Source organism: Echiichthys vipera, assembly GCF_963691815.1.
Source record: "Echiichthys vipera genome assembly, chromosome: 2".
Taxonomy (NCBI): Eukaryota; Metazoa; Chordata; class Actinopteri; order Perciformes; family Trachinidae; genus Echiichthys; species Echiichthys vipera.
In genome coordinates this window covers 20884078-20895793 of record NC_139827.1, presented here as the reverse complement: position 1 = coordinate 20895793, position 11716 = coordinate 20884078, and the positions used below count along the sequence as shown (strand labels likewise).

The following is an 11716-nucleotide window of genomic DNA, read 5'->3' as shown; positions in this document are numbered from 1 at the left end:
AGACGTGGACCTTTCATGTCAAGATTGATTTACAATACTTGTCAATACTATCAAGTCTGATATAATCATTATGTTTAAACATATTGTTCATATTCATTGTTTAAAAAAAAACAAACTATATATATAAAGAGTCTATAGCCATGCTAGCAGCTCAGTGAAGCTGCACTTTGGTGAAGTGATGCCTTTTTAGCTAAATGGTAACTTCAGCACGGTTATATGCTCCCAATGATAATAATTAGTGATGTCCAAATGAACAACCTGTTGTATTTGTTGAGCCCACTAGTTGGAGCTCTTGATTTAAAGAAAAGAGCTCAATGAATGGTAATTCAGCGTGTTTTCAGCCCTAGTGCAATATATAAATCACAGGAGGCACAATATTGGATAAATATATAAATAATACATAATAATATGTGTTAAGATACCATTCTGAATGAAGAACGGTGGTGCTACGGAGAAGTCGTATTCTATAGATAAAAAAAAATCTTTGTTTGATACAGATCCTCTCAAAAAAAATCACACCATGATCATTTTAATATATTCTTCAACCAAAATGAGGATAATGATGCTAAAATGATCATTCCCTCCAATATTTTATTATTTATTATTTCTTTTGCAATATAACTCAGAAAAATTGCAATTTGATATTTTCCTCATATTGTGCAGCTCTAACATGCAGATATTTAGCTCGCATCATTTAAATAATGTTTAAATAGCACATGGAGTATTTGGTCATAAAGCAAAGTAGTGGATAGTGTGCCTCACCAAAATGTGTTAATCCTCCGTGGGCCGGGATTGTATGTACAAAATGTCACGGTAAGCCAGCCAATAGCTGTTGAGATATTTCAGTCTAGACTTTATTGGTGGACCAAATGACTGACCAACCGATAACAGAAACTTCCGTAAACAACTTCCATTGTTATTTTCACCATTTTTGTCTTTATATGGTAGGTATTCATATTTTTAGATATGTTTTTACCCAAACAATACCTGAACAACTTATTAGAAGCTGAATGTCTCCTGTTTCTCCTCAGACTGTGAAGACCTTCAGCTCAGACAGGAAGGAAAGAGCAGACTTTGTGTGCTGCACCCTGTCACCCCGCGGGGAGTGGATTTACTGTGTGGGAGAAGACTTAGTGCTGTACTGCTTCAACTATATGACAGGAAAGCTGCAGAAAACGCTGACCGTAAGCTCTGCTGATGATATTCACTCATTATTAAAGTCTGTGAGATGAGGCAGTTCATCCACAGTTTGCTGCCAATGTTTTTAATTCTAGCTATTTTCTGTCTCCCTTGATACTCTGACTGTGTCACTGCTGCTGTGTGGCAGTCCAACAGGGGGCTAGCCAGGTGACAGTAAGGCTGATGGGAAATGGAGAATGTGTGGTGATCTTTGTTTTTCTGCGCCCACAGGTTCACGAGAAAGATGTAATTGGTATCGCTCACCACCCACACGAGAATCTGATTGCCACATACAGCGAGGATGGCCTCCTAAGGCTATGGAAACCTTAAACTGTCTCCTATGTTGTGATATGAAGGACCCAGAGAACCTTGCCCATGGTTATAAAGCAATTTATTCATTTATTTGTAATGTAAAAGATACATTAATCCATCACTTATTATTCACTACAAGGTTTGTTTTGCAGCTGGCCTGGAGCTTTAGGTCAAATCACAAGATCTCCATCAGCAGATGGATTTTCCCAGTTGTCATGGAATTATAAATGTTAAAATTTACATTTTCAGTTTCAACTTTCAGTGCGTCTTCATCACCGTTGGCCCAATCAACTTTCGCTATGATGACGATTTATCTTCTGGGGGCAACGGCCAATATTTTTGGGATTTGTGTGTAGCCATTGGATTTCTGGACAGAGACTTTCTCTTCCATGTGCCAGTTCAGAATCAGAATCAGAATTCTCTTTATTGTCATTATACTTAGTATAAATGAAATTTTGTATGGCTTCTCCCGTACACATATCAAAACAATAAATCAAATCAAAAAAGAAACAGAAACACAAAGACAAAGTCAGTAGGTAGCAGCTGGCCCCAAGTTCTTTGGCTTCTATCAAAGATGTAAACCTTTAAAAACAGGTCACAGTAGTTTAATTTTTTAAAGCCAATTAACTTACCAAGGAGCAAGCAAGCACTCACATTTGGCCCAGTTGATCCGTACCGTGCTTATACGTGATTGTCCCCCCATCCTCCTCCCCCGCTAGCCAGACCGGTCATTAATTCATTAATTAATGCGCATTTGGTGCTTTATTGAGTATTTACAGCAGTACAAAGGTGTATCTGGGGTTGACTCTAAATACAGTACATCATTATTAAAGGTACAGGTCGCCTAGTGCAAACCTGTCACTCATTATATTACTATAGAGGTCTATGGCACAGAAAACAGGCTCGAGATCTTGCTTTGGAACCACAGTGTTTGGTTTTGGTCTTTTCATTTGACAAATAAATAAATACATTTTTTTTTACAAAAATATAAAAATATATAGTATTCCTCTTCTTTAAGCATATTGTTAAAATCATTCATGCACTCAATTCAGTTGGGTATTATTCTATTTTTGATAGATCTATTTTTCAATTATTTATAAATTCATCTTATTTTTTTACAAGTTGATTTATTTAGGTAATTGTGCTTTATAACATTTGCAGTGCTGTCTAGGCCTTCCATACTGTACACACACTTTCTCATGGATCCACCTTCACCAGTGCAGTTTCAATCTCCATTTTCATCTCTTCTGTCTTTATTAGACATGAAAATGCATGACAGTGAACTGTCCGGGAAATATTAATAATAGAAACCGCCTCTTGTTTGGGCATACACAAACAATATCAGGTATATGATTTGTCAGCTTTGGTTTATAATGATACTTTTGTAACTTTGATTCAATGATTCAGGTGTAATGATTTGTTTTGTCCTGTCCTGTGTTCCCTGCATGCTACCTCAGTACACTGTCTAAATATGGCTCTACAATAATTTTAGTACTCCTTCAAAATATGCATGACTAACGATAAACCTCAATGGAGCTCCAGTGACACATTCTGTGACCTGTGTGTATATAATAAATACCTGTCAGTTTTGTTACACTGACTGTAATCAGTGTTCCTGTGCATCACTATGCCTGCAAGAAACAGAGCTACTGCTTGACCAGTATTTATTTTTTTGTACGACAGTATTTGGTACTTAATATCATGTTTCTGTACTATCATCCATATATCATGTTGCGAAATAATGTCACCACACTCTATTTTGTATATTAATGTTGTATATAATGCTGTCAGTCGTGTCAAAAATGACTATCATTAAAATTCAAAAACCTTTACAGTTGCAAGCGTTGGTGTGTCACTTTTTTTTTTTTAAATAACTCATTTAGAGTCTAAATAGACTCTGAAGAGTCAGATTTATTCCTTAAATAACAGCATACATTTTCCAATTGTAGTTCGAAAAAGTAATGTAAATAAGCCTTTAAATCAATTTGAAACAATAAAATATCCTTGTCTCTAAATTGGAAAATTATTCAGTTGGATTTTTATTTGGAGCAAAGCAACATTTACAGTCCAAAATTAAAAAAATATTCTATTTACTGTCACTAACAAAAATAAATATTCCCATTTAAAGGCTAAAACCAGGTACATTTTTTTTTTACAGCTAAGCGAAGAAAAGCCCTTAGGGCCACTGTTTTAGAATTGTAGCAATGTTTCTTGAACTTTAAAGAAGCAGTGTGTAGCAGACATTTAATATAATCTTTTATTGTTTCTATGTTTTTATTAGTGTATAGTCACCTGAAACTAAGAACGGTGTTTTCTTTATCATCAAATGAGCCCTTCACATCTACATAGGTGCTCTTCCACTCATTTTTTCATGTTGCACCACCATGTTTCTACAGTAGCCCAGAATGGACAAATCAAACACTGGCTATAGACAGGGTTCCTACAACTGTGGTAAAAATTACATTTATATACAGTGCATGCAGTAAATACAGTATACTAATTATTGTTATTGTTCTATAAACAACAAAAAATATATTTTGTGAGAGAACAGAAGGGTGACAAATTAAAGGAAACAGTTTTGTGTTTCAAAATATGTCGTGTAGACATAAGTAGATTTGACACGCTCCGGGAGGACAGTGTGAGTCGCTCATTTCAAGCAGTTCCAAGCAGCGGTGTCCAAATGAAGCTTCAGGAACCTTTTTCATTATTTTCCACTAGATGGAGTTCTCTGTTCAACAAAGGGTTAAAAACACACTGAATTACCATTCATTGAGCCTTTTTATTTAAATCACGAGCTCCAACTAGTGGTTTATGAGGCTTCATTTGGACATCACTAGTTCCAAGCACTTTATTCAAAATCTAAGCACTTTCGGAACCTTAAAAACCACATTAAAATTCAAGTGTTTTGTAATCTGCAACCTCACAGCTTGATTGCAATGAATCTTACATACTGCTCCTCAATATTATCTTTGCATAAAATAAAATGTTAGTTACTCCAAAGAAGGACAGGTGTGTTGCTACGGTTTCAAGGTTTTGTGTTTACTTTAAAACCACCACCAGGAGCAGGTAACACCACTACCTTGAAACTGTAAAAATGGTTTTGTTTTTAACTGCTATTTTGATTTAAGCGGATATCCGAGTAACAAAAGTAAATATCACTCACACAAAGCAATACCACAATTTAGAGAGACCATCAAACTGCCTTTAATTAGAAAACATGAACAAGAAATCGTTGGTCCTAACACAAGAACCCGCAGTCAAATACGTACTTGACAACACCTATTTGAGTTGAGTTCCACTGACATTATGAGTTCCCATTAATCTCCATCAACAACTTGAGGAATATCGCCTGGTGAGCATAGTTGTGTTGTACAATAATCAGAGGCAAAGACATCACTTAAAATAATAGAGTAGTTTTAAGTTACGATAAGGCTTTCCAACAGGCAGACACTTCAATGAGGGATCAGGTGACCCTCCCACCAACCAATTTGGCATTTACAATTAGGACTAGAAACATGAAAAAAGACACTTAATTTCTTGTGGGCCTACATGAGCAAAAACCCACTGACAACATTTTCTAAAACTTCTGATTAAAATTTGTAATTTCAAATTCAGGTTTACATGAATCTTCTGATGATGTTAAAATCACTTACCTAAAATAATATTAACAACATTTAACCCACCCCATCTGTTATTATTTTCAAAATAAAGTGACTTCTTGATCATATTTGACCTTTTGTTTATGAATACCATTAATATGCAGTCATAGTTGGCTAAAATAAAACTGTTGTTAATATACATGAAATGTTCTACTTTCCAAAACAAAAACAAACGTCCTGCATCACCCGAGGGCAACTGATTGCAGCTTGAAATATTAAACTAAACTTAATTAGTTTGAGTAAATCTACAATAGCGGCTTGAACCTAAATACTGCAACGCCTGAATCATTATTACCGTTCTCTCCCAACTTGCGCCTTCTTGCCACATTTTCAAGATTAAGAAAAGTCTAGAAAATAGCCCTTGAAAGGGTAAACAGCATACATCTTTCAACTCAAGTATCAATGCACATCCCCCCTCCACCACCTTCTTAAGAATGGGCCTTTACACACACAACAGATTGAACATGTCATCAACAAGTGGTTTCACAACAACAACTTTAGATTTAGTAACACTATAAAAAAGTTATTTTTCTTATTAATATTGGCATCCGTTTTAGTGTAAATGCATAAAAAGCAGGCAGTCTTTGTTCAAACGAAGTTCTTTCTGAAGCCTCTGTGACACCCCTCGTCTCTAATCACAGTGTAAGTAAAGTCTAGGACCTTGATGTAGATGAATTCTATTCACCCAGATCCAAACTTAATCCTGGAACTATGGGATAGTCTAGTCAATCCAAAAAGTATTATAATAATAAATCAAGAGGGTGCTGGGGCACCCATTTTTCAGTTTATAAGAAAATGTCAAAAAAAAAACAGTCATGATTTAAGAGAGAAGTAATTAAATAAAAAGTGCACAAAATTCCTCCAAAAAGGTGCTTTGCTTTAGAGATGATGGTATGGGCTTCTGGAACAAGAACAGTCCATTTGTTATTTAAGAGGTTTGGCACTGAACACCACCAGTGCTAGCATAGTCGTCTTCATCCATGTAGTAGTACTGATGGTTGTGTCTTTTTCTGTTCTCAAGGTCACAGTCCTCCAGGTCGGCGTAGATGTAGAGGTCATCGTCCATACTCTCTGGCTGCTCTGCATCCAGCTTTTCTGGGAGGTAGCGCTCCAGCTCCTTCAGCTTGTCATTGGAAAGGAAGTTGGCTTGTGGGAAGACAACCTAAAAAGGAAAACGGGCAATTTGACTACAGCACCCATGTAACTGTTCAGCCACGTAAAAATGCTTGTACTACTTTTTTTTTTGGCAGGTGAGACAAAAAGTTAGTTTACAGTCCTGGACAGATGTGATAGAACATGCATAAAGCTTTACAGCCCAAAGATTAAGACAGAGAATAAGGCATAAGTGAGAGGTGGGGGTTGATATGGTACAGATGTTTATGTACCAAGTGTGTGGTTTATTACTTTAGGAGAGGAGATGGGCATTTTGTGCATGTTTTTATATTTGATCTTGATATACATTTATTTTTTATTACAGAAAGGAAACATGTAAAATAAGAAAATAATAAAAGGGGGAAAAGAAGAAAATATGAATATGGAAAAAACTTCTTACCGAGAAGTGAATAATAAGGCGTCCCTTCTCAAACGGCCTGCGATACATGGGCATTCCTTCATTCAAGACGCACTTTTTATCTCCAGGCTTGATCAATTCCCCTGTGATTAAAAACAAAACAAACATGGGCCAGAATTAGTCATGGAAGATCATGCGCATCTGTGTCTCTCTGCGGCATTGGGCACTCAGACTGCAGACTGGGTCTGAGAGAGTCATTCAAACTGAAATTCAGATCATATGGGCATTTTCATGTAAAGCAGATGTTTTTTTTTTGCTGTGAATTTAATTAGTCTTTATGTATTACCTGGTTGTGAGGTAATGAGGAGAGTTCTGTTGTCCAGTGTCTGAACAGGCTTCTTGAAACCACACAAAGCCTCAACCAGCTGCAACTCCATTGACATGATCAGGTCCTCCCCTTTTCTGATGAAAGAAAAACACAGAAGTGACTTCTCCGAGTGGACTGATTGTCTTGAAGTAAAGTGTGCTGCCTGGAGAGATTATAGCATAAACAAAAGAGACTTGATAACAGAGAAAATATTACCTGGTGAAACATGAATGTTCTTGCTGGTCCAAGACAATGATGACATCACCTGGCTCAATTCCTGGCTCCTGGTCTCCCTCTCCATGGAAAACTATCTTCTGGCCATCTCTCATTCCTGTGGCAGTTAAGGGACCAGGTGATGTATGTATGGATGGATGTATGTACAACATTTACTTTTCTAGTTCGCTCTTCAGACAGTCACAGATGTATTTAAATAAACTCTTACCTTTGTCAATGTGGACTGGCAAAATCTTCTTCTGGCGCAGGATCTTTCGACCCCCGCACGCTTTGCAGCGGTCCTTGTGGCTGATTCTCTGTCCTTGGCCCTGACAGCTGTTGCACACTGTGGACACTTGCTGGACCATACCTGGTATTAATTGGTGCATGCGAACCTGCATGCCTGTGCCATGGCAAGTCATGCACATCTGTGCAGCTCCTTTCCGACTCCCACGTCCTACCAAAAAGGATAAAACTGTCAGCACATAGGATAACAAAGATGAAGGCTATTTTTGTTTGAGGTTTGGTATGTTACATAAGCTGTGGTGACCTGGTGAGCGAGGAGTGGATTACATTAACAAGACTGATGCATTTTGTTATTAGACAAAGAGCTTTTTCATGGCCTGCTCGGGCCTGTGTGTGCTGAAAAGCCTGCTTGGATTACTCAATAAGACCAGTGACGAACACTAACAGCAAATGTAAAAAAGAATTTGCATTGCAAAAGACGTACCTTCACATCTCTCACAAATAGTATTCTTCTGGAGAGCAAGTTTTCTTGTTGCTCCATTATAAAGATCTTCCAGTGTGACTGTAATTTGATGAACAATGTTCTTTCCTGTGGTGACACAAATCATAGATTTCTGTCATGTGTTGCAAAGTCGAGCTTATAGCACGACTGAGAATATTGACATTTGACAGACCAAAAATGTATCATAATCTGACAATATGAATTTACTTTCCATAAATAAACATTTTGCATACGGTTCCCTAAATTTTGTTTAAACAACTGCAAACAAGAAATCAACTATATTGTTATTATTGATATTATATATTTTGTGGTTCAAGCTGTCCTCATTCACTTTTCCTACATATACCTATGAAAAGTAATGCACAGTGATTTTGTGTGTATTGAGCGAATGCCTTTGTGTGTATTCCACGTAAAAACAAATCAGGCGGAGTAGAATAACACAGCAATTTGGTGGCGGCTGGGTCTCAAAACACAGGACTTTCACCCTGGATACTGGAGTGTGTACCCTGGTGGTATTCCTGTCCTGGAAGTATTAAGCCAAACCACAACATTTCTTTCTAATCAAGTCGTTTTGATGCCTAACCCTAACCGGTCGGGTAACAGTTGTTTTGGTTCCTAAACCTGACCGACACATTATGTTTTCTACACATAACGTTGCGGTCCACTTCTGGGTGCCGTTTCATGGCATACAATAATCGAATGTCAAATTTTGTAGGTTTTTTTTGCATAAGTTCTTGTACAATATCATAAGAACCTGTTGATGTGAATATGTCATGTGGTTTGGACTGTTAAGCGGGCAAATAGACACACAATCAGTAATGCAAATAATCATTAGTTTCAGCCAGAAATGTGATGAACCCTGCAACTTTCAAAAGAACTTGCTCATGCTCAGAAAATGTATTTTACTGCTTTATACAACTCAATCACACTTCAAAACTTTCAAACAAGGAGTACAGACACTACAAACAATCTGTGATTATTTCTTGAATATTTTCTTACCTTTTCGCTCTCTGTGCATTCGACTACCCCCACCAAAAAACAGGTCAAAGATGTCCATGGGTGATGCAAAGCCCCCACCGCCACCACCACAACCGGTCCCTCCTTCCTTTATAGCCTTTTCACCTCCACGGTCATATACCTCCCTCTTCTTGGCATCTGACAAAACCTCATATGCCTGTGAGATCTGTTTGAACTACAAAGAAAAGGAACAAAAAGAAATAATAAAAACTATTTGACATTGTGTGCAAAATAATAACACAACCAAAATTTGTGTGTGCAACTGAATTTTACATCTGGTCACGCAGGTGCAACCAGATGGCTCGCCATATCAATATGTAAGTGGCTAAAAAGCAACAGATAAGACAGGAATATGTAAGCAGTGAGCACTGTAGGAAGAACAAAACAAACACGTAAAACGTGAGCCCCTTCTTTAATATCAGGCTACAAGTTGTAGGCTCATTGTCGGCACACTGACGGACCCGCAGCCTCCGTATGTGACGCGCTGGGACAGACGGTCTGTGCCGTACTTTATTCCGTAGGCTAACAAAAGTACAATGCAACGAACCCTACAGCTCCCCCACAGCTCTCTGCTAAAAATCAACCCCCTGTAAAGAAAATACTGAAAATTTTAAATAGTGTTAAAATCTTGTCTCGCGTGGACTCAATATCGTGTATCGTCTCATCAGCTGAAGGTCTCATCACACCCCTTATTCTGAATGTAGGCTATGGTATCTTTTTTAATATTGTACTGTCATGAAAGCGATGGTGCTGCACATCGTAATTTCTGCATCCATTTTTTAAAAGTATTTATTGTTAATTGTTGTTAAAATTACATACAGTAAATACAGCTGAAAAGGTACTTACCTTCTCTCCTTCTGTGGGATTTTTGTCAGGGTGATATTTCAGCGCTAGTTTGCGATAGGCCCTTTTAAGCTCATCTGGAGTAGAATTAGGTTTCACACCCAATGTGTCATAGAAAGCTGTTTCCTTGACCATGTTTATCTTTGGTGGATGACCTTGGGAAAGTAAAACACAAGCAGCATTTCAATGTGCAGTTCCAGTTTAGCTCTTAAACACCCCCAAAAGCTACAAACCTACTAATATTGAGTCTCTCAAGCAAAAGTGAACCAACATGGTAATAACTCAAGAGTCTCCACTATGTCATTGTGACAAGGGGGTCTTTTAAAAAATGCGAATTCTATCATGTGGCTGAACTGTGACAACTGTGATGTCTACATATTCTGTTTCCCTCCTGTATATAATAAATAGTAGTCAACAGAAACATTTGAAACTTATTTTCTTTTTTGTCAAGTGCATTGAGACCATGTCTAATGGGGATTTTACACTTGTACACAGCTATATCTCTAAGTGTAAGGAAATATGAACAGCACCAAAAACTGCAGTCTCTAAAAAGGACTATTAAGTTGGAGAAATACCCCTCTATAGCAGCTGGCTGTACCACATAGTAAAGGGGCTTATTAGTTAATAGTAACAAGACACTACTGAATCCTACCAAAGGGTACAGTTAGTTTACGTTTCCATTTAAAACAAGAGCAACGACTGTGTTAGTTAGCATAGCTGTAATGTTGATTAACAGTCACATCGTGTGGTTATATGGATAATGGTTTGGACCATGAGACTGACATGTGACGTCAGGAATACATGGTACACAGTGAAAAAGAAAACTCACACAGCGGTTCAAATATAACGTAACTTTACTTTTTAAAGGCATACTCATTTTGGTTAACGTTACTTATGTTTTCAAATGTTTATGTTCAATTCTTTAACGACCCCTGGCATGTTTTATGTTTTTTCTTGTGTCTGTTTTGCCTATCCATTTGTTTATTTTTGTGTATATTTCTGTATATTTTTATATAACTTCTTTAAAAAATAATTTATGTCGTTTTATTCTAATTTCTAATGAATACCAAGTTGAACTAAACATGCCATGCTTATTTCGGTTAACGTTACCTGTGCTTTAAAATGTTCCCTCACATAAGGGGAGGCTATCGTTATGTGACCACCGCGGGTTTATTTCTGGTTGACACCAGTATTAACTGATGCTAATATACATAAGCAGCTACCTGCCTGTTCATGAGGAAGACAGTGAAAAGGTTTCATATCTACGTTATCCGGGCCTGCGTTCTTCAGCTAGCGTCAACGTTACTCAGCCCAACCCCAACCAATGATAGCCTGGCTAATGCTAACACGCTAGCTCTACGCTGTTTTTATTTAATAACGACGCGCTATAAAATTAATTGTAACACTGGTACACACAAAATATGTTGTAACAGTTGATATTGTCCAACCTCGTATGACAAAAGTAGTTTGAATCCTCACAAGTACAGCGCACACCTCAGAGACTCTTCCAGAAGCTCGTTCTTCTTCGCGTTCTTTCTTTTTTGGCGGAGTGCAATACCGTCTCTATCTTCTTCTTCCTTGGATTATTGGCGGATTGCAAACAACTTTTAGAAGAATACCGCCACCTACTGTACATGCGTGTGTAACATCTATGGTTCTCACCATGGACTCACATATTCTGTTCTTTACCAACTTTAATATGTCCATGTCACCAACCCTGTGTTTAAAATAAATAAATAAATGTAATAGTGCCTTCCCGGTGATTCTTGTACTCCCCAAAACGAATACCTTTAACCTCTTCGAGTCTCTCTGAGATATGTACATATAACTTAAAACTATGACCTTAAGAGCAACTTTGTTTTATTTAA

The 11716-nt window shown here is 37.4% G+C and overlaps 2 protein-coding genes across 3 annotated transcripts in view; one reads left to right on the top strand and one right to left on the bottom strand.

Annotated features, from left to right (window-relative positions):
- Positions 1-1539, top strand: part of LOC310961219 (WD40 repeat-containing protein SMU1-like) — a 7838-nt gene extending 6299 nt beyond the window's left edge. The window contains exons 11-12 of the mRNA XM_083933218.1: positions 1032-1184; positions 1411-1539. Of these exons, the coding sequence (XP_083789344.1) occupies positions 1032-1184; positions 1411-1509 (252 nt within the window). The 3' untranslated portion in view covers positions 1510-1539. The remainder of the gene's footprint in view (positions 1-1031; positions 1185-1410) is intronic.
- A 3140-nt stretch (positions 1540-4679) lies between these two features.
- On the bottom strand, positions 4680-11382 carry dnaja1 (DnaJ heat shock protein family (Hsp40) member A1). 2 transcript variants are annotated; one of them, XM_083933168.1, is made up of 9 exons: positions 11297-11382; positions 9852-10003; positions 8988-9180; positions 7971-8075; positions 7470-7697; positions 7244-7358; positions 7007-7122; positions 6703-6803; positions 4680-6312 (listed from the first exon to the last, which is right to left on the bottom strand). In XM_083933168.1, the coding sequence occupies exons 2-9, from the start codon at positions 9981-9983 to the stop codon at positions 6079-6081; spliced, it is 1224 nt and encodes a 407-aa protein (XP_083789294.1). In that variant the 5' UTR covers positions 9984-10003; positions 11297-11382; the 3' UTR covers positions 4680-6078. The 2 variants fall into 2 exon arrangements, with proteins under 2 accessions (XP_083789294.1, XP_083789295.1); XM_083933169.1 differs by having other exon boundaries at positions 8988-9171.
- Positions 11383-11716: the final 334 nt, after the last annotated feature.